Below are 22,578 nucleotides of genomic sequence, written 5' to 3'. Positions count from 1 at the left end.
GTCAGGCTCCAATAAAACAGACAACATCACACTGGACTTAGTTGCACTACGCTGCCTCTCTGTGAGCTTAATTGTGTTAAAAATGTTGCTGTTTGCTTCGAAGGCTTTACATGGTCCAGACTACTGGTTTATCTCTGAGTTCCCAGGGTGCCACAATTTATCTGAGTGCCTTCAGTCATTTAACTGGGGGTGTTTGCTTGTACCAAGACTATATATGCAGTGATGGTTTCACATTGGTTGAGCTGAGTCTTTCTTTTTTATTAAGCCTTGCCATTGTCTTGTAGATTTCTAACTGTATTGCCTGTTGTCATTTTTTTTTGTTTGAAGATTAGCCTTTTCTTGATCTTTTTTTATTCCTGTCTGTCTGTAGTACTGCTACTATAGCCAAGTTTCCATCTAACTATCAAGCAAATTTAAAGAGAACTTCTTAAATATTAAAAAAAAAAAAACCTTGGCCGTGTATGACAGAAAAATAGAGAGAAATCTTTTGGAATCTTGTTCACTTGGGCAACTTATTATTATTCTTTTTTATCAGCTAGTATTGCAATGTCTCATGCTGTCTAAAGGCTCTTGAAGCAGAGACAGCTGATCAGTCATGAGAGTTAAATGTTCACTGTCAGAACTTATTCCGAAATGCGCTTCCATCTCCTCTGAAGCACATTAACTCTTTTTTTTTAAAAAAAAGTCAAAAACACTTCAAGGGAGTGTAAAAACTTTTTGTAGGGAAATCGAGGCAATATTTTTCAAATTTGACCATTTCCAATATGTTTTATGGAAACGTGACACTTTCTTGTAGCTGGTAATGCAGGTAATGAAGATCAGCAGCAGCTTTCCTACTGGATAAACAGCTGCCTCAGGCAGAAAAAAATGAATTCTCAATACATTTTACATGAATCTGGAAGATGCTGCAATGATTTTGTTTTCATTTTTCATATAGTTGGGGATTAAAATTCCAAAATTTGAGCAGTAATGATCATGATATCCCGATTTTAGCTTGCTGTCTCAGTGAAGTTTCAAAAGAATGCCCACATTTTCCCCTACTTTCCCCAAGTTTTACCAACCCCACATCTTAAGCAAGTAGCAAAGGCTTTCTGTTTTAAATCTGGAGTCTGTAAGGTCAAATGAGATAACCCCAATGATGCCATTGTTATTTTTTCCCCCTTGACATTTGACAAAGCTCCTCCTGGACACAGAGGACATTATGCAACAGGCTTTCAGAGGCTATTTCGTCCCCTTTATGTTGAGTAAACTGATTTTTGTGTAAAGAATCAGTGGAGTGATACTACAAAATCTTTAAAATTTTTGCCTGCAGACACTTTTCCTAGCTGGGCATTGCAAGAGATTCTGCCTCACTTGCAGCTCTTCCCTGGGAGGCAGTTGGATGCTGCTGCCTCCTTAGAAGATCATTTTCAGATTATTATTTCCAAACCAAGAACAATAATCGCTACCACTGAAGCCGACTGTGGCGGTTGGGTATATAAACAATTATCTTTGCGTCTGACTGAAGTCTTTGTATTTAGTGATTTTTATCCACTGTGTGTCTGGCATTTCCTGGCAGGGAAGCAGTGCTGAATATGCCCCCTGCTGCAGCAGCTTTCCCGATGGGAGCCAAGCATCATAACGTTAACTGCCAGACCTCCTGCTGCACTTTTGCCTACCCCAGAGTCTCCCTCCACGGGCTGGAGGAAAAGTACAAAAGTGATTAGAGAGCCGCTGGAGAAGGAGGAAGAGCTGTCTGAACATGGATCTTAAAGAGGGACAGAGAGCGAGACAGACAGACAGACAAACAGAGATAACAGAATTCATAAAGGGTGATTCATGGAGACAGTGAGGGAGTGGGGGGTCAAATTTATGTGACTGTCAAAGAGCAGATAAGAGGTTCAGAAGAAAGATTTGGGAGAAGTAAATAGGGGATTTAGGAAAAAAACAGAAAGATAGGAAAAAAGGACAAGACACAGATAAAGACTGGGAGATATGAAGGCTGAGTGAAATTATTTGTTAGAAAACGTGAAGAGTAAGTAATTAGCCAAAAGAGAAAGTGAGGAAAAACAATAATTTATTAGTAGCCAGAAACAGGGTGTCAGGGATTTACAGAGAAAAAAGAAAGAAAATAGATGACTGAGGTTTCTCAGAAGGCATGCCGTAATAGGAAAAAAGAGAAGAAAACAACAAAACGTCATGTTAAAAATGGCTCTGAGAGTCAAAACAGTCCACTTCCCCTGTTTTACTGTAGTGAGCCAGCTCTGCCTGCAGTCAGACTGGGTGGCAGGGAGACGCGACCACTTGTCGCTGCCTCAGACCGATTTCAATCTCCTTCAATGTTATGCCCCTCCCAAATAACAATCCATTTCTGACTGCCTCGCTTTTCCTCTGTTTGAATACTGAAAGCAGCGTAGTGGAGCCTAACTAACCCTATGTTCGTCCCGTCTGTTTGTTCCCACATGGTTTTCATTAGCCAACACTTTACTGGTAATGGAGCTGCTTCTAGCGTGCGGTGTGGCATATAAATGATCATATCTGTGGGATCCTAAAAGAAAAAAAAATGGCAGGATGTCATTTAGGCCTGTTTTCAGTTTTCTGTAGGAATTTCCCTTTTGTTTTACATTTGTAAATTAATCCAGTATGCTAAATCTTTCTGTTATCTTCCTATTTTTTTCTTCACTTTGTGCTGAAACATATTTGAAGCTGTCCATGAGAAGGCCCTGTTCTCTGTATAGGGTGCTATTTACGGTGCTACTGAACAGTGTCTCCTTGCAGTAAACAACAAAAAAAGGAAGTGTTTTGGTGTTAAAATTAAAAAACCAGTATACACTGTACACTGTGTCTGGCCTTCACCTCTGTGTTACATAACTGTGTCCATCTTATTTCAGATTTTCTTTAATAGTCAAGTCTGATTCTAAATGATGGTGCAGGCAGAGCTCACTATATAATGACTGTTCATCATGAAAATTAAGCTACTGGCACTCGTCTGAATTTCTCCTGAACATCATCACTGTGTGACTATAAGGTCTTGCACCCTCTGGCCCACTGGTTTTCATTATGCAGCTGCATGAGCACTGAATGGCTCATTAGTAGTGGGTGAGATAAACGCCTCGTCAGCATGGCGACCACTTGTGCCCAAGTCAACATGCCTGCTGTCTGCGAAGATAAGGCATGGCGTTATGTATTCTTATCTCGCAGTCTGTCTGCCCTGGTCAACCCTGGGGTCTTTCACAAATACAGGAAATGTACCTGTAACATTTGGACGGAATTTGGTAGGAAAACCACTGGAAGGTCGGCTTACTCACCTCCAACTTTAAAGTCAAAGGTGCGAAGTCAGAGTTGGGTTAAAGAAACTTCTGGGTGGTCCTCGATCTCTGGCACGCAAGGCGGTATTTTACAACTTATGTCCTCATTTCACTAAAACTTTATCCGCTAAAGTCTTTAATTAATGATTATGCAGAGCTGAATAGGCTCCATCTTTCCTGGCAGAAGTGCTCAATTGAACAAAATGTTCTCAGCTAAGATGTTCCAAAATGTTTCACGTCATGTTTTTATGCGAACGAAGAGACTTTGCGCTGAATTTTTCATTTGGCCTAAATGAAATTCCAGCAGGAGTTGGAATCACTATTATTACTATATAAAATTGTGCTTCCTAAAACAGAACATACTGTCTTTCTGAATAGACATAGGGAGATTTCTAATGTGGTCAGTGCTGCACATTGTGTATTTGAGTGTTGTATAATGGTAGAGGCTCTTGATTCAAGCACTGGGTGGCTATTTTCCTGTTGATTCAGGTGCCACACCAGTCAATCTGTATTTTGAGAGCTGAAATCTCTCTGATGTCTGACTCTATGTGTGTGTGTGTGTGTGTGTGTGTGTGTGTGTGTGTGTGTGTGTGTGTGTGTGTGTGTGTGTGTGTGTGTGTGTGTGTGTGTGAGACTGATGTGATGAAAGAATCCTCACTAGATTTGGACGCCGGATTCTTCATTTGCTTGTATTTCTGTGATGTGTCAGAAAGCAGAATATATGACTCAAAGAAAAAGCCTAGAGACATCTGACAGATTATTTTAATCTGTTCATATACTGTAACTACAACAAATCCAGCAGTCAAAGTCGGTGCTTAATAATCTTTTCACAGATGCTTTAGGGAATAAAGTTACTCTTGTCAAAGAATTCTCCCTAGTCCACACGCTTCCATTAGTTAAACAGTGAAAATGAAATCATAAACTTGAAGCTGTCTCATAGATCTCTCTTTGAGATGATTCGAAAACCTTCATGTTCTTAGAACTCCAGTAAGCTTTTTATGTTCACATAAATTTGAATGTGTCTTCATGGAAATAAAAAGAAAACATTGTGTTTCTCAGCTGCTCATTTGGAAAATATGCCTCTTTTACCAATGCGAACCAATTTTGACAGCATCAGAAATAATATTTAGTTGTCTCGAGTGTGAGTATTACAAAAGCTGTTATTCAATTTGGGAGATATGCTGCACAATGCATTGCGGTGATTTGCTGACCCTTTAATTCACACATGGATTGGACCTTCGGCTTCACTCCCTTTAAACATGTCAAGGAAATATCAGAGCCTTCATTACTATGCCGCCTTCATATTGGAAAGCATTAATATTTACTGGCAAAAATCAGTCAAGAAAAACAAGCTAATCTCTCTTGGTTCTACACGAAGCATATGTTGTGCAAAGCTACATCAATCTCCAATGATTGGGAGCAGCCACTGTGCAATGAATCTCTTAACGCCTCAGTCTGCTTTGGAAGCACGCAGTTAGCATGAAACTTGCTAAATTAGTCTGTCTTTCCACCAATTAACACTCGGATGATTAATTGTGTTTTGCTAGTGCTCTTTCAGCATACTGGGGGGAAAATCGCGCCACATAAGTGAATGCAAAAAAAGGCACCGTATACCTGATGGTGCCTGGAATATAATGGATCACCTCAGAGTATGTATATATGATCTATTTTTTATGCCCGTGGCCACTGCTTTCTCACAAAGAAGCACAATCCATATGATTAATCTGCAGCACAGAATATGGAATGACTAGACCCTAGCAGCAGACAGGGCACAGGCCGAGGACTCGAACAGCGCCACTGTCGGACTTGTTGTTCCGCTGGCTTCCGACAACGACGAGACGACGGACGAATGGCTCCCAGAGGTGTAAACAGAGCGAGTGTGAAGACAGGCTGTCTCCAGACCTGCTATCACATCCTCAGTTCCTCTCTAGTACAGACTGGAAGCAGGACTTGGCACACAGGCGCACAGACACACAAAAAAGTCTTCAGCTATTAAACTGACAAGGCTAATCAGCAAAATTTTTTTGATAGAATTTCAGGACTTGGAAGAGGGAGGTGAGATGGTCAGGAAGCTTGTGTGTTGCATGGAGTGTGTAATGTGTCGTATGTAGGGGTGAGAGGCCAGGGGACAGTGCAGGCCCCTGCAGAGCACTGATAAGAGCTTGTTTACCTTCCTGTGGATGGTCAGGCCTCAATCTACAGTTGCGGAAACGCCGGGACAATAGGTGTGTGTAGATGTGTGTGTGTGTGTGTGTGTGTGTGTGTGTGTGTGTGTGTGTGTGTGTGTGGAGGGAGTCGAGAGAGAAACTTGAGCCAGCCTTGAAGCGCTCCTTTCTCTCTCTGACTAACTCTGATAGGACTGCTGACCCTCCCTCCCCCCTTCCCCATCATGACTCTGTCGCCCGACCCTGGACACAAACAGTTTACCCCGAGGGACCATGGGAGACGGTTGGTCTTGACGTTGTTTGCTGTCAGGGTTTCCCCTTCTGTTTTCTTTTTTTGCTTTCTTCCTTCCCTTTCTCTTTGAAATGCAGCCACGCAATCCAGGTGCAAGTTTTGCCAGTCTTCATTTTGCATGTAAACTCTTGGCACGTAGCTGATGGTCTTTTGCACAGTGATTTACAATGAGGGAGGGCATGAAAGACAGGGCATGAAATCAAGCCTGCCTGCTTGCTGTCCCGAGGTGAGTGAATAGGCGGCCAGTTATTGGGCTGCAAATACTCGATCCCTTGAATCTAAATCAACATTTAGTTAAGATGTGATGGAAATTTTAAATTCAAGGACTCGCCACTGGCTGTCAATACTCTGCGCTGTATGGTTGTTGAGGCAACAGTGTTGCACACAGACAGACTCAGGCTTTTGAATCTTAATTTATGGGCAGTTGACCCTGTCATACAAGTAAATTTATCAGAATTTCACAAATCACATATATCTATATTGATACATGCTAATGACTATTTTTTGCATATATTAACCATTCTCACTCACGCTGCACTTGGAAAACACCATTAATGTGGTACACAAACCTCAGCAAATCACATCAATATCTGCAAAACAGAAAGCGTCTGAATCTGTCAAATCACATTTCTTAATAAGTTGACTTCTTAAAAAGTTAATTAAAGAGATGCCATTTTCCATGAAGTTGCATTTGATGTGGGTGGGCCTTCAATCTTCCTAATGCATTTCTGTCAGTTTTAAATTTAGTTAGTGATTTTTGTTTCTGCCGACCAACGAAATGCTGACACTCCAGAGTATGTTGAAAAGAGGAAGTCAATTGAAAACTGAACTGTTCTTCTATATGCAGGTTCTGCTTTTCTTTTCACTAATGGACTTTCAGGAACCGCAGTTCACCATTTTCCAGGACACATGATGCAAGCAAAGCATTTTTACCGAAATACACTTGACCATACTGAAATGATGATTGGCTAAGGACAAATCAAAGCAGGGCAGAGGAATCATCATTGGAATAACAACAATAAAACTGATTTTCGTGTGAGAATAACTGATGAGATGGATAGTGATGAAATTTTGGTACCTATTACAGTTGTAGTCCTAACCTTCTTTCACTCCCCACCACTTCAAGTTTTTGACTTACAGCTTTCCGATACCAATAGAGTTGTATTATGGGCTGTTCACATAAAATAATGCTCATGGGACTGCTTACATTCCCTATATTGCCTTTTTAGCCTAGGTAATACCGCCATTAGTGCCCCAATTATCCAAACATATTTCCTAGAGTGTTTGTAGCAATTTAATGCTGTTTGATTCACTCACCTTTCTGTATTTAGTTATAATCAGTCTGTCTTTTATGACTTCTAAAGACTTGTAGAGAAGGTTTGCATACTGGGGCGTGGTGCATGTGCTCCCATTAGCAAGTTGCAGTCACGGTTTTAACACTTCTGAGTTCAAACTGTTTCAAATTTGAGATATCAGCGGTGTGTAGGGCAACTTTGACTCTCGGTAATGATGAATCACCTCAATGTCTCCCGTAATACCCAAGCAGAGCCACTGGCCTCAGTTCAGCTACAGTGCACTCTTCATAATTACGTGGGCCTCTGCTGGATAGTGAAACTTCACTGAGGAGGTTCAGGTTGGCATCCTGAATTAATTACATTTTTATGAAGTGTTTTAATTTAAATGGGGAAACAATGGAGGTAACACTTGGATGCACACGTGGACACAGTTAGTGGGGCGTCGTTGGTCAGAATAACTGTAGTCTATAAAATATGGAAATTAACATTGTTAATACAGCAATGATAAGATGTCACGTACATCTCAGGCTATAATCTAGACTGGACTGCACTATTGAAGTCTGAGCTCTGCTTTGTTAAACTTACCTCCACATCAATCAAACTCAGCTGGAATCTGCTGCACATAGTTGACACTGTCGCTGAAATGCTAATGATAGCATGATGACGTATTGCATAAAGTTAACCTGAGCTAACCTACCTGCTGCTGAGCCCGACAAAGCCCATCAACATGAAATACAGCATGTTGAGCTAAACACAACAAAGCGGGCCGATGAACTGAATGAAGCAGAACACAGCTAGTGTCACGCTGATCCTGAGATGTCCTAAAATGGCCACAGCTGGCACGCTGGCTTAATGGTACTATGCACAATTGAACACGTGGAAAACGGATGTCTGTCGTTTGGGGAGCCAGACTCCTATCTTCTTCTGGAATGCCCAGAGGTTAGGAAACCAAGAGCAGACAGAAAGTGGACATGGGAAGAGACCAGATGGAATTTTTTGTTCTCCTTGTTATTTATGACCCCAGGCTGCCTCAAACAATTGTATCATACAGTATATTGTTCATTATTTGTAAATTTAGGCTCAATCCACAAAATTGTACTTTCTCCAAAGGCTTTTTATTAACTGCAAAATTACCATTATTGATCTTGGCTGCATGTTCCTTGGTCTTAATTTCATAAGCTTTTGATCAGTTTGCTTTGATTGTGTTTAGTAAATAGAAGTGCCTTCAAGTCTGTGTTGATAATGGGGTAATTGGCTGTGACAACTGAAAAGGAATTTGAATTAAGAAAAAGAACTTCAAGATCAAATCTTGCTTCTTGTAGTGAACCCATTTTCTTTCCTTGTTAATGGCTTCTATTCACATTTACCCCTGATACCTAACATCTTAATAGAAAATCACCACCATCCATAAACATGTCTTCTCATGGAATGGGAAATGGGGGGACTGATGTAAGCAGATAAAGAGGACAGGGAATGGAATGGTTCTTCTATACCTCATTTACCAGCAAACCGCTTAGTGAGGCCATTGGCATTTCCGGGGTCAAGAGGGCAAAATGAATGTTCTTCATGTCCTACGTTGACTCGTAAAAAAGGAGAATAGTGACACGTGCATGTGCACACACACAAACATACTCACACATACGCGTGCACATTCTTACGCAGTCAGTGTGATTTATACCAAGACCTCCTGGGCGACAGTCATGCGCTGTTGACTCTGTCACAGCAGAACAAGAGACAAATAACTTTATGGATGTTGATATTGAGCAACACCCATTAACACAAGAGCCAGAATAACAGGAAGCCAGCCTTGACCTCAGGGGCGAGAGGGGGAAAGACAGAAGGCAAAGGAGTTAATGGAAGGATCTCCATCCTGATTTGCATAAGAAGCTGCAGCTAAACATTGAGCAGACGAAGGAACAGTGAAGATGTTGTTCCACAAATGATACAGCCCTCCCTCAATCTTTTAATTAATGCCACATCTTTAATTTGACCAAAAAATGAGCTGTATTACTTCCTTTAAAAGGGGGGAAAATGTACTAGGACACATACAAAAGATCTATTATTTCCAACATTCTCATAAGTAGCGTCTGGTAAGTTGTGTGCGACAAAGAAATTGTAAAAATGATGTAACTGTACTCAGGTGTAAAGCACCTCTCTTTTCATCAGTGACATTGTGGCTCATAGATGTTATGAACAAATAAATTAGCTGAACAAATGACTAAGAGTCCGTGATACAGAACCAACGGGGTCTCATTGTGGGTACCACACAAACAAGAGAAAGAGCTGGTTATGTAACATGTTTTAGCTCCCTCTAACTCCTGTTGTTCACTGCATTCATCACTTTCCATCCCATTTTTATCTCTACTTCTGTCCACTCTCCCCCACTGGGAGTAATGACATTGACTTAACCAAGGCCTTTGATTAGTTCCGCTTCTAAATGAGGCACATCCGGTTGACCTTTCTATCTCTCACATTAACCCCTTCCTCCCTGCTCCTCTCTCTATCTCATCTCACTTGCTTTGCTCCACTCCAACTCCTCTCTCTGATGGATGGCGGCCTGTTGGGTAAACAGACCAAATACATCGTAAAAGTCAGCGGAGCAGTATGTCATGCAGCATTTGCCTACAAAATTAGTTGTTTCTGTTATGCTATCACACTTGCTTATATGCTTCAACACCAGCAATTTTTGGAATGATTGAGGCATGCACAGTGGATGCTTTTGCGTATATTGCTTATATTCGTCTTGGTGGTGGGCTTTATCCTGAGAAGTAAATCCAGACCACAGACTATATCAACCATGGTGGCTGTAATCCGACTCACGGGATGCAGATCGCAGGTAAAAACCTGCCAGTGGTTGTGCATTTTAAAACGTATGTGCTAGCGTTTTCCGAAATTCACTTCACTTTGGAAATCGCAACAACAATATCCTGGCTAGCTAATTACACCCTTAAAATTTTAAGTTTTGATGAAGGTATGGATTGAGCAATAGTGTAGCCTTGTGTAGCCTTTCTTTTTTTCATTGAACAGTGTTTACCTCTCTGAATGCAAATGTTCCTCCAAAACAATCCCTCCATCACTGTTTTGAGGGGACACCATTGCTTAGCACTACCCAGGATGACTGTGGTAGAATGATAAAGAGGTGCAGTTAGACTATTCTACACAGTACTATTTCAGCTCTAGAGAATATGAGAGTGAGAGTGAGACTATGATGGATGTGACTGGCTCAGAACTCCCATAATGACTTGTTCATCTCTAGTCAGCAAAAGGTGAGAAGTGGACCAGCAAACAGATCCCTGACTGAGTTAGAAAACACATCTGACCTCTCTTCCACACTCTGCGCACGTGCGCACAAATTCACTCTAACACAATGGGACACACACACATACCTCAGGTCAGACACCAGGCATTTATACCCAACCTCACCCATGACCGTACACCTCAGCTCGATTAATTCAGCCTTCAGAGACGTGGATCTCCAGGTTAAACAGCAGGCTCAAAGCAGAGTGCAGAGTGAGCAGGCTTGATGGATGACTGCAGCCCGGAGTCCTGACATGTCTGATAAACGTGAACCGGCGGATCTGTTTTTAAACAATGTAGTCCTACCCACACGTTTAACATCCATACTCTGAGACCAGGGAAAAAGCTTTCAGAATGATTAATAACAAATTTAGCCCTGTGCAGACAAGGAATCTGTAACTTTGCTGGGTTTATCTGTCTGTTAAATAATAGCTTTTTGGCTTTCACACATACAGCTTTTCACTCATGGGCTGCTCCTGTCAAAATATGACAGGATTGTTATGGATAGAGTCAAAATGTTGCAATCGTTGACATTTGACACTTGGAATACAGGGAGCTCTGTATGAATGTTGGAGGCAAGAAATGATTTACTGTAACTTGATTATGCACTGCTGACTTTGCTTAACCATTTGTACTTTCAGCCTCAAGTCAGACATGTGATCCGAAGGAGGATAATGACAACCCATGGGTGTACGTGCATGAGATGCTAATTGGCTGCTGGACCAACTTTGTTGGAGCCGACCAGGCAGAGGTCCACATCCTTAACCTGAACTTTACCACCGCGGTAAGCATGTCAAGGTTACACAAATGAGATGCTGATACACTAATTGCACAAGTGTGAACAAGTGAAACATCTGCATGGCAGGGGGTAAAATGTAATCTGCTAAGCTGGTCTTGCTTGCAACTTACATGTCTTGTATAATAGCAATAAAATTCAGCCAGATACTGAAATATTCCCAGTAAATAAGATTAGAAATACAATGATAACCCGCAACACAATGAGGAAAGTTAAAATGTTTCACTATCAAAGCTACTGCATTGTGTCAAACACAGCTTAGATGTTGTTCATCCAATATGCCATTGTGTGACATGGGCCTGTTATCTGCTCATTAATCATTCTTTTAAATTGATGAGACAGTTCGTCAAGTCCTGTCATGCTGAAAAGAAAGAAGTAGTGCACCCATGTTTACCTTGCATGTCACACCTTTCTGATAATGAAATATGTCATTCATTGTTATAAACAGAGGGAATGAATTTGGAGCAAAATGCTGAATTTAATTTTCCCCTTATTTACACAGTTGGAGGTTGTCTGGTTGTATATAGACTAGAACAGCATTAAATTTGAATAAAGTCAACTGTGGAGGCTGACAAAATTGCCTTTGAAGAACAATGGTAAAGACAAAGTGACAACTTTTAGAAGAAGCTCCTAGAATTAGAAGAACCCCCTTATAAAACCCCCACATGACTGGCTTCCTAAAATCCAATTATTTTTGGTAGAAAGGGAATAAAAGTACAGATCTACATGTTTTCAAAGTGTGAGGGAGCTTGTTCTATTCCTTAATGGCAATAAATGAAAAGGCAGATTATGCAAAGGCAGAGCATCTTTTAGGATTCTGCCCTCGCCTCCAGCAGTTGACCTTGAAGCTCTGATCATTTGCTCTGAGAAAACTTTTGCAAAGCTTTCTAAGGTGCAGTATTGAACACCAGATGAATATCTGAAAACCCAGAAGTAAATTCTCAAAGTTCAATATGTCATTAGGATGTTCACTAATTGCATCATGGTTATGATACTGTTATTGCTTCTTATCCAAAACTTTGTTCGTGACGTGATCAAACAGGTTACAGGACTTGTTGTCTGAGACTTCTTATAAGTTTGTCTATTCACAAAACATGGATTTCAGTTTTTTCTCAGGTAATCAATGTTATATGTCACTGTATGTTTTATCTATTTTATGTATCATCAGCTACATATTTTTTTTACTATTAAAGTCAGTATTTGAGACACTTTGTAATTGCCTCACCTATGATTGTATATGATTGTGTCATCTGCATACATCATACGTTGGACACCACTGCACATTGGGAGTTCACTAATGCACAAACTAAATAGCAATGGCCCTAGTACAGAGCCCTGTGGTACTCCCATAGTGCAGGTTGTTGTCAGTGACAATATATTATTTCCCTGTACGCAGAAGATGCAATGTCATAGACGTGATTTTATCCAATTTACGGTTTCGATAGACTGTATTTTCGAGCTTAGAAAGAAAAATTGAATGATTACCAGTGTTAAAAGTCTTCAGTGGGTTTATAATCACAGCTTCCCCCTCTTTATCTAAATTACCCGAGGTGACTTTGAGGAATGCTGTTTTAGTAGACCGGTTTACTGCAAATCCTATCAGTGCATAGAGTGGAGTAGATGTTTTCATGTTCTACAAGTTGTTCAACAAATACTAATTGTGTAACCTTTGTAAACAACAAGGAGTATACTGATAGTTGCTTATGTCCAGATGGTCACTGATTGTGTGTAGTAGAGCTACAAGAGGAGTTTTCAGAACCGCAGGAAATACACTCTTCTCCATTGATTTATCTTTGATGCGTGTGGCATTTTTAACTAGACTAGATGGATTGTGTTCCAATCCATCTTGTCATTAGGTTGTGAGTGTAAGGTTTTAAGTGTACTTTCCAAAACGTTTCACTATTCTTTTAAGATAGGCAGATGGTTGGCAGAACAAGAATAGGTAGAACAGAACAGACATTTTTCACAAAGGACATTTTAACATGTCTCAGTGGGAAAAGCTCAGATGTGCCTAATAAAATGAATGATGACTAAGTCCCATTAAGGCTCGCTGTCCCACTTACTGGGAATAGAATTGAGTTATTGTTTAGTTATTTGTTAAACCTGTTCTTTTCCTAGTATGACAAGTCATAGTGTCTGCTTTGAAAAAGGCTGAAACACCAAGACAATGTGGACGACCTTGCAGAGACTGACTGCGCTGTGCTTTGATTTTACTGAGGTTGATTTGAAATGAGGAGCAAACTCAACACTGATGAAAAATGGCAGACTAAGAACGCCTTAACAAGACATTAGCCCCTGAAGATCATCAGATATACTACAGGCAGAAGAGGCAAGAAGGAAGAATTGTGAAACTGACAAATATGGATTATGTTTTTGCCATTATACAGTTCACTGTACTGTACATTGTGCTCAAACTAACCCTGGCACTGAAATAAAAAGAACCCCAAGAGGCATCTTCCCACACACACACTGCTTGTCCAATTTTATCAGCCAGATAACTAGCTACCCATTAACAGATGCCAGACATGACAGGAAGATGGAATTTCTCTACATGTCACTTTTTCTCTTTTTCCTTTTAACAGCCCAGTTTTGCAAATTTGGCTATGCTCAAAGATTTCTTTTTTTTTCCAGCTAAACAAAACATACTGTAATTGCAGATAGTGTATTGGGTCATTTTGATTTTCAAACTTTAAGCTTTAGGGAATGACACCGAAAAATAACTTGAGAAAACTTTTAATCTATATGTTGTTATTGCTGTGCCAGACCCTATTTTTCACTGTCCAACATTGTCGGTCAGCTCACATTAGTCATTTCGTTATCAGTTTGCTCTGTTTGTTTGCTGCTTCTGTTTGTTCTCACTTAGTCCTTTGTGTAGTGCTTTCATACAACTTTTGCTAGGTAACCACTGCTTATTGATTATCTCTTTTATATATTTGACTCTATTGGTCATTCTTCCTCGTTTCAGAGAGAATCTGAGGAGGTAAAGCAGATATGTGCTGTCAGACATTATTACAGGATGGTGCAATACAAAGCCTGCCTGCCCATGCGTCATGAATGAATAAACGCGCCCAAGGTCTTTTCCTTCAGCAGCTTCTTGGAAAGCTGCAGTGAATCCTGTAATTTTTTTTATTTTCTCTGAGAGAAACCTTCACCAGTAAGCTAAATAGACTAATTATGATGTTTATAGATATCTGCTTTAAATTTCATGCCACACAAAGACACATTAGCAAAGGTGTCTTAGCAGTGAATCTGGTGGGCCTCACAGAAGCCCAGGTCTGTAGCTGTGAGTTGTATTTCTTGACTTTCAGTTTTGTTTTAAGTAACAGTGCTGCCGTTGTGCAAGCAGATCATTTTCTTTGCCTCAGAGACCGGCTTACTGGCATAGACGTTGCAGAACTCCTTTGCCAAGTCTTTAGTCGCATTTAATGGACTGTAAATCAGACAAAAATGCAGTTTTATGTCGAAACAGATTTAAATCGTATTAGGAAGGAATCAGTGCTCTGCGTCATTTTATTAGGCCTGATGAGTAAAACCAGTCACATTATGACCTGTGGGAGAAAAAGAAATTTCCACTGCAAGAAGTTAACTACGGTTTATAGATAAAATTGTGCAAGTTTTCTTATACAATAATTGAACTCTGTGTGGGGTTCGTGGGAGTTCACAAAAGGAATTTGGCTTGGGATCTGTGTGATGCAATGGACATTGTGCAGAATTAGCATATCCTGTTCTCTTGTGGGACTATGAGTGGATGTTTTATCATATCAAACGAAAAGAAGAAAGTGGGCACACGATCTCTTAGCACAGACCTCCTTATCTGTTCTTGACTGTCTGTTTAGAGAAAAAGAAAATCTTGCAAGCACTTAGGAAAGGGAACGTATTCATCTCTTGCCAAACTGTCCAGTCAGAAGGGAGGCTTGCTCTTGCCTCCCCTTTCTTTGTCCTTTAAATTTTCTTATCACCTTCTTCCCCATCCCTTTATTTTCACACTGATTTACAACCTGCCAGGGACAGTTGACTCTCACAGTTTGACCGCACAGAGAATTATAGAGGAAACATCAAGGGGCTGCACAGGCCAGGAGAATTCATAGGGAGGAGCTGCATGTTCGGGGCCCATTGATGTCACACACTGGCTTGGGTAGTCAGGGTCTTGGCACGAGGCCGAGACTAGACCAGCGGAGCCAATTCAAGTTAAGGGAGAGAGCCAAAAGAATAACTGGAAACTGCATCAGCAAAGGCCCTTCAAAAAATGCTCTCGAGAAAAAAGAGAAAAAAAGAAAAAACCCTGAAAAGGAAAACAATTGTATCTTGAAAGCGTAGGAACAAAAGAAGCGAAGGTGAGTGATCAGGGTCAGAGTTCAGAATAAAACAAATGAAAGTCACAAAAGGATGAAGCGGAGACAATGAAGCTCATTAGAAAGGAGTATTTTAGGAAAACGCCAGTGAGTTATCTCTGTATGAGACACAATGAGCTCAGCAGGAAATGCCATTCATGCATTTACTGTATGTACATGCGCCGCTACTGAGGTAAAAACCCAGCGCTAGTTCTGGGAAGGTGCTGTTTCACAGATTCGTCACAAGTGGAGACTCATGTTATAATAATAACTCTGACCTTCATATGTTTGGTCTATTTCCTGGGCGATCTATCCAAATTAGATTTTCATAAAAAAAACAATATTTTGCAGAGAAAATGGAAAGCAAGTGCATTATAAAATTGTGATTGCCTGTGGCCCTCTTTGCCATATTTGCAGTATCACCCACATTATACTTGCATTGGCAGAGTTTACATGGAAAACATATACAGCACTATCTCAAATTTTATGGTCACCTTCTCCATTCCTCTAGACAACTTGTATTTCACTGCAGGGTAATCTGCCAGCCCATTATTTTTCAACACCCTTTCCTTCTTCCTTTTCTTTCTTTTGTTCTTGTTTGTGGTATTATTTTACACCCCTTTTTTCTTTCCCAGTTGCATTCTTTTCTTCCGTGTTGTCACAAGAATTCTAAACACCCCAACTAATTAATGTAGGATAGGTTCCATCTTTACATCAAATAATGCAATAAATATAGATGTGATTTTATGACAGACAGAGCAGAGTCGCTTGAATATACAGCTGCTTTATGCATCGTATTCCCTGAGGGTTCTTGTGCCAAGTTATTATTATAATGCTCATGTCACTTTTACAAGTGATCCTGACCACTGGTCCGTTCAGTAACAAATGCCACCATCTTTTTACCTGGGACTGCAATGCGTCCTTTAGCCATTTTTCCTGAAGAAGGGAACTGAACACATTCATGAGGTGCAGAAGTCATTATGCAAAGCCTACTATGTACCAGACACTGATGACAGTCTGTGTCAGTGAGTGTGTGTGTGATGACAAATCCCTCCATCCATTGCACTTGGCATGCAAGCCTCTCTTTCAGATGCATCTGTGTTTGGCTCACAGGCAATTTGTCCATGGTCTCCTTAGACCTAATTTGCTCTGTACGAGCCTGAAAATTTCCATAGCTCAGGCCTGAGCTCATCACAATTCTCTTGGATCACGCTCTGGCAACTTCAGGTAGCAAGTAAATGAATGTAATATTAGGGATTCACACTGTTTCCCCAGCATGCTCATTGTCTCGCCAGCAGGCCCAGTCTGAAAACAATCTAACTTCAAATAAACATGATAAAACAGAATAAAGCATTTGGTGTCAAAAGGCGCCACAGAAGGATGAAAGCAGAAATTTGTATTTATGAATGTTAACTTGCAACAAAAGCCTCACAAGGAACAACATTTCCAAGTTTTTTTTTTCCCAAGCTGTTGTTCATTTCTAATGCATTGAGTCATAAAATTGAACTGATTGCAAATCCATGACTCTTTCACTTTTCTAAACTCAATTATCTCGAGGCTATTACAGAAGTAAAAGTAATTAGAACCAGGATTTATTGGAATTAAGTCAGTCTTGGAAAAAAAAGTGTCTCTACACTCAGACTTATTATTCCACAGTGAAAAGGTTTACTCACCACCACTTACATCCATAAAACTCAGCAGTACCAGCTTTACCCCATGCGCATGTGGAGCATAGTAATTAAGGGTGATTCATCGAGTGACTGTGGTGGTGATTAGCGAATCACATCAGCATTGTGTTACAATGGGCAGAATACGGTTAATGAGATATTACATTATGTGCTAAATTATGTTAATAGGCTTTTATATACAGTGCACTGTGTAACAACCACCAAGGTTAGCTATATGTGGGACAATTTATAAGAAATACATGAAATAGTAATTAAAATGATGCTTTCTGAAGCAGTTCTGAGTTGGTTTCTCTATGCGATCTTCCTCATAGTCTTAATGATACAAAGATGTACAGCATGAATTAGAAATGCAGCTCATTTTACATCAGATAAATAAATAAAGGTAGAAATTCTGAAGAAAGGCTGTTGGTGTTTAGCCGCCATAATTAGATAGCAGATTTAGCACCATTCTCACACAAAAGTGCACAAAGACACGTTGGAATACTATTGAGTGGATCGGGGCACTTCGTTTCATTCTTACATAGCTGCTGCTGCGTACAAACACTGGATTCTTATTTTACAGATTTGACAGCTAGCGGACTGTGAAGAGATCTTTGCTGAATTTGACAAAACGTGCACTGGCTTGGTATCGCTGACTCTGCTCAGATTTTCATTTGCTCTCGACACTATTTTCGCCTTGAACTGCATAGAGATGTAATAATCTAGCCAGGCTGCATTACCTCATTAATGTGTGTGTCTATATGAGACAGCAAAGACTGCCTCCCTAGTGTCTGTCTATGAGCCCTCCTCAAATGACTGGCACAGCTTTCTCAAGAGAGACGTATGTGTTGACATTTCATAGTTGCAAAAACAAGGAGAATTGCCACATACTTTTTTTCCACAGTGGGACAGAAACTGAATGAAACTTGTGCAGAATTAAAACTGCAGTTGGAACTATTTTTAAACCCGGTGCTGCAAGCAAAATGTCTGCCTACCCTGTCAACCTAAGGTCTGTTAATTTAATGGCAGATGGGGAGGATTGCAAATTGGCGAGTAGCTTTGGAGAAAACTGTCTCAAAGTTAGAATACTGACAGATTTTGATTCTGTGCAAAAAGGTCATGATAATTACTGTGTCATTTTGTTAACTCTATTTGTGATAGATGGAGTCTCTAGACGTGTCATACTTGATGTCACATCTTATAAAGTGCCGAAATCTTAAATCCCGTATTCATGACATTTTAAATTTTTAATCTTGGCAGTAAAGTATGAATCACAGCAAAATATTACATTTTAATTTTGCCTGCCATAAAGGTTATTCCTCTTCACTTCATCACTGGATGTTTTTCGACTCTACATTTAATAATCCCAAAGAAGGATTTATGATAGCTGTTTTCTCCTCACACTGTGCTACATGATAACGCAGTGAAAAATAATGCAATAGCAGCCAGATGCATTGTTTGATTTTTTTTCCTTTTTTAAATATTTTACTGCTTTGTTTGTTTTCCACAGCGTAGACTCAGTACGGTACACTTACCAGAAAGCTTATTATAGACGGCACCGTAGCTCCCATATGGCTTTACAGTGTGAGTGAATATTTATAACACTTGATTGCTTTGTCCTCTTAATCAGTCCCAAAGTTCCACCTGGAGATTCACATCCTCTCCAGACTGTCTTCGACACTATCACAAACTCTTTGACTTTCAGACAGAAGTTGTGAACTTGCTGAAGCAGAGCTGAATTTGCACTTGAATAATGGACAGCATGAATATGTAAATGTAGACTTTGGAGTAAATATATCTTTAAAAGTACCTGAATTGGTATTTAGCATTTTTATTCTAATGTTAGGCAGCATTATGAGTAACCTTTCTGTTTTTTTGTTTTCCTCCTAGAATGGCAAAATGTTCTCTCTCGAGATGACCAATGCAAAACCAATGAACCTTATCCTCACATCAGCAGACATGGTTTACGGTCTGCACAACCTCAACGCCGAAGTTCACATTTATGTAAGTGATGTCTCTGTTTTTTCTGTATAGACTTTCAGGCTGTGCTCCCACCTGGTTTTCTACGTGCATAATGGGTAGATGTGTGCAAAGCATATAAAAAGCTAACTTCAGCTCATTTGTTTCTGTTTTATGCTTCCATATACACTCTTGACTACATTTCTCAACTTGCTAGTGCCGTAAGAGGTTGTTAAACAGTCTATTTATGTAATATTAGACAAACTATTGAGCTTGGAGAGCACCAGTATAAGTAGTTAGTTTCCCAGAATTGTATAATTTTCAGATTTCTCCAGATGCACTTAGCTCCTGTTTAGCGCCAGCTGTTTTACACACAGTCAAACTGACACAGCTGTGCAGCTCTCTGGGCCTGTTCAGAGACAAACAGTGAACCGTGTTGATTTTCTGTGGCTATTCCCCAATGGCTTCTCTGCAAGAGGCAGTTTATGTTTTAGTTTTTTTTACTATCTACTCTATAAAATTGGTAAGAGATGTTTTAGAGTGGCCAGTAATGAGAGGGGCTGATGGCATTGGCTGTAAAATTAATGTTCCAATGAAATTGGAGATTCTGACTTTTATACACCGTTCTCAGATTATATCTGTGAACTGACCCTCAGGAAGGCCACGGAGGTTTTATTCAGCTGCTTGTTTTAATTGAGGTATAATGCTGTTATGAGGACAAAAATGTTGCTGCAGTTAATTTGAAAAAAGTAAAAATTAAAGTTAATAATCAGGACCAAAATGTTCAAATAAACGATGTTACGTAAATCTGAACTTTTATGTCCAAATATGTCAGTGATTAAACAAATCATTTCTAAATGAAAAGAATTTCAGTTTGGTCAAGGACTCAAACCCTCTTGGAAAGTTACTACAATTTGGATTAAACCAATTTTTAAACCTTTATTCATCTCCTGGTATTAAAGATCTTGTCTCTTTTAATACAAATCTTACATAAACTCATCACTACTCCGAATTTCCAAAGCAAAAATGTGCTGTTTTGTTGCACCATTGAGTCAGCTTCATATTACATATTTTGCTTTCAAATGTTTTTATATAAATTACTGGAGTATTTAGTGTTCCGTCAGGCTGATGAATACAGTTTTTTAACCTGTTAGTTCATGCTATGACAGAGTATGAATTGAGATTCAAAAGAATCACAGTAAACATTGTGTCATCTGATTTAAAGCAATTGCAACCTTGAATCATATGCAAAAAAGTTTTATTTTAGAAAAAATTAAGGTTTGCCAGTGATGCCAAAGAGCAACATTTTAAATAATAATAATAAAATGGAGTCTTTTATATAACGTAAGGTTAACTGTTTGTCCTCTCCTGTTATTTGTCTTTGTGTATTTTAAAATCCTTGATCTACGTGAACAATGTTAACAGTTTTGGCTGTCACGTCTTTGCACACATAGACAACATCTGAAAAAATACCCAAGAAAACAAAAAAATGAATAGATGAAATGAAATCACGGCTGACCAGTGACAGTGATGAAACATTTACAGGAATAACAACAGTTAGTGATATGCTGACAGCAGTGTCGCACCACATCCTGTATCATGTCCTGTTGTGAGCCTCGACAACGTTGCCTGTGACTGCAGGATGTTTTTGTGGGATGAGCTGTATCATCGGGGAATAACAGTGTTTTACTGCAGATTGCAGCGTAAGAGAATCAGCATCTGTTCATTATCTAGGAAAATACGTCACCAGCTTGACAGCTTGACTCTGTGTCACTGAGAGTGTGACTCTTGTTGGCCTCCCAAAGCTGACTTGAATACTCAGAGTTGTTTAAAATAAACATGGGGGCAGCGACATATTTGTCTTGGGAGCATTAAATTTTAGCAGTTTGTTAGTTGCATGCATTGTTATATCTGTCTAATAGTGACAGACATCTAATATGTTTTGAATTTTTGAGTAAATCAGCTTTTGTGGAAGGTTATCCATGAGGTGACAAGAGGAGAAAAACATTTGTACCTATCACTGTTGCAGTGACTGATAGGAAAGAAGACAGAAATCAGAAATTTCTGTAATCCCAAGTGGGAGGAGATTCTGTTTTCTCTCAAAAGTAAGGTTCCCTGATTATGAGTGGAAGCCTGCAGAATATCAAACTGATTTCGCAAACACAAAAGTGAGTTAAATTCTTTTGTAATCATTGAAGTGATTACGTCTGTTATTTCCATTTTTTTTTTCCTATCCTGTTTTTGTGGTCTTTCCCGTCTGCCGGTTTCTGTCATGGCCTTCCTTTTGGGTTTTGTCGTTTCCCTTCATACTATTTTTGATATTGCGTCAATCAAACATTCATGCAGAACGCCTGATGACTCCCTTGGGCTTACTTTGCTTACAATTTTTTTTTCTGCTTTGCTTTGTGATACAACGATATACACACAATCAGTCACGCAAAAGGACAGGAGTTTTGTTAAAACAACACTTAACCTTGATAATTGTTATTGGGTTAAGTTACAGAAATCCCTGGTTATCACTTTTCTTCATTTTCACCTCTCTCTGATGAAACACCGTGCAATGTATAAAAGTTATAGCCTGGTCCAAATATCAGTCTGCGTAGTAGTTGCAGTAATGTGGTTAACAAGAAGCTATAAAACAAACCACAAGAAGCTAGGGCTTCCTCTGACCAAAGATTTCCAGAGTAAAAAAAAAAGTAGTCGCTAGTTCAAGTAATTAGTTCAATATATAATTTCTGGGGGCAGCAGATAATGAACCCCAGGGCTGAGAAAGAAGGTTATAAAATACGAAAATTACATAACGTGTAAATGCAAAACTGTCATAATGGGCCTTTAAATTCAAAATTTGATGCACATATGGATCAATTTAGCTGCAGACACCAGCAAAAGTGGTAGTGATTCTGAATATTTTATGAATAGATACATTTTCCCTAATGTTACATATCTAGGCTGTGTACCATTAGCGAAAACGGCCATGATAAGTGGCAACCATTTGGCTACTAACTAATTCAAATGATAAGAAAAGCCATGGGCTGGAAAATACTACGCACATATTTACCTACAAAGTTTACATTTTACCTTCCTGTCCGTTTCCCTGTCAAAATATCACCACTTAGTCCACTAAGACTCAACTCATAGACAACATTTGGTCGACTATTATGGGTTCACATCAGGACAAATACAATGCTGTGAGCCAATATATTCAACTCATTTTCATTATTGTTATTTTTAGTTTTCTAGAAATTCAAGTTTTCTAAAAAATATTCTTTTTCAAATCTCACTGTTGCGGTGAAGTGTTGTCTCTTTTAGCGAAGCAAGCTGTTCTTGAGCATCAGTGGGCATAAGTGGCTACAATATGAAGAGGTGCAGTACTTGCACAGCACTTTGTTTCCCTCCTCAGCCTTTGTAGCACTGAAGGAGAGAGGAACAAATCAGCATAGATTAAAAAAAAAACATTACAGATTGAAGCTAAGATAAAACTGGAGCACA

General features: G+C 39.6%; 1 protein-coding gene across 1 annotated transcript in view; it reads left to right on the top strand.

The window, feature by feature from the left end:
* Nucleotides 1–22,578, top strand: part of eng (endoglin) — a 40,885-nt gene that overhangs the window by 4,569 nt on the left and 13,738 nt on the right. Inside the window, exons 3-4 of the mRNA XM_023283779.3 lie at nucleotides 10,978–11,120; nucleotides 19,021–19,134. Of these exons, the coding sequence (XP_023139547.2) occupies nucleotides 10,978–11,120; nucleotides 19,021–19,134 (257 nt within the window). The remainder of the gene's footprint in view (nucleotides 1–10,977; nucleotides 11,121–19,020; nucleotides 19,135–22,578) is intronic.

The sequence above is a fragment of the Amphiprion ocellaris genome, chromosome 17 (assembly GCF_022539595.1).
Source record: "Amphiprion ocellaris isolate individual 3 ecotype Okinawa chromosome 17, ASM2253959v1, whole genome shotgun sequence".
Taxonomy (NCBI): domain Eukaryota; kingdom Metazoa; phylum Chordata; class Actinopteri; family Pomacentridae; genus Amphiprion; species Amphiprion ocellaris.
This window is presented reverse-complemented; position numbering and strand designations above follow the sequence as displayed.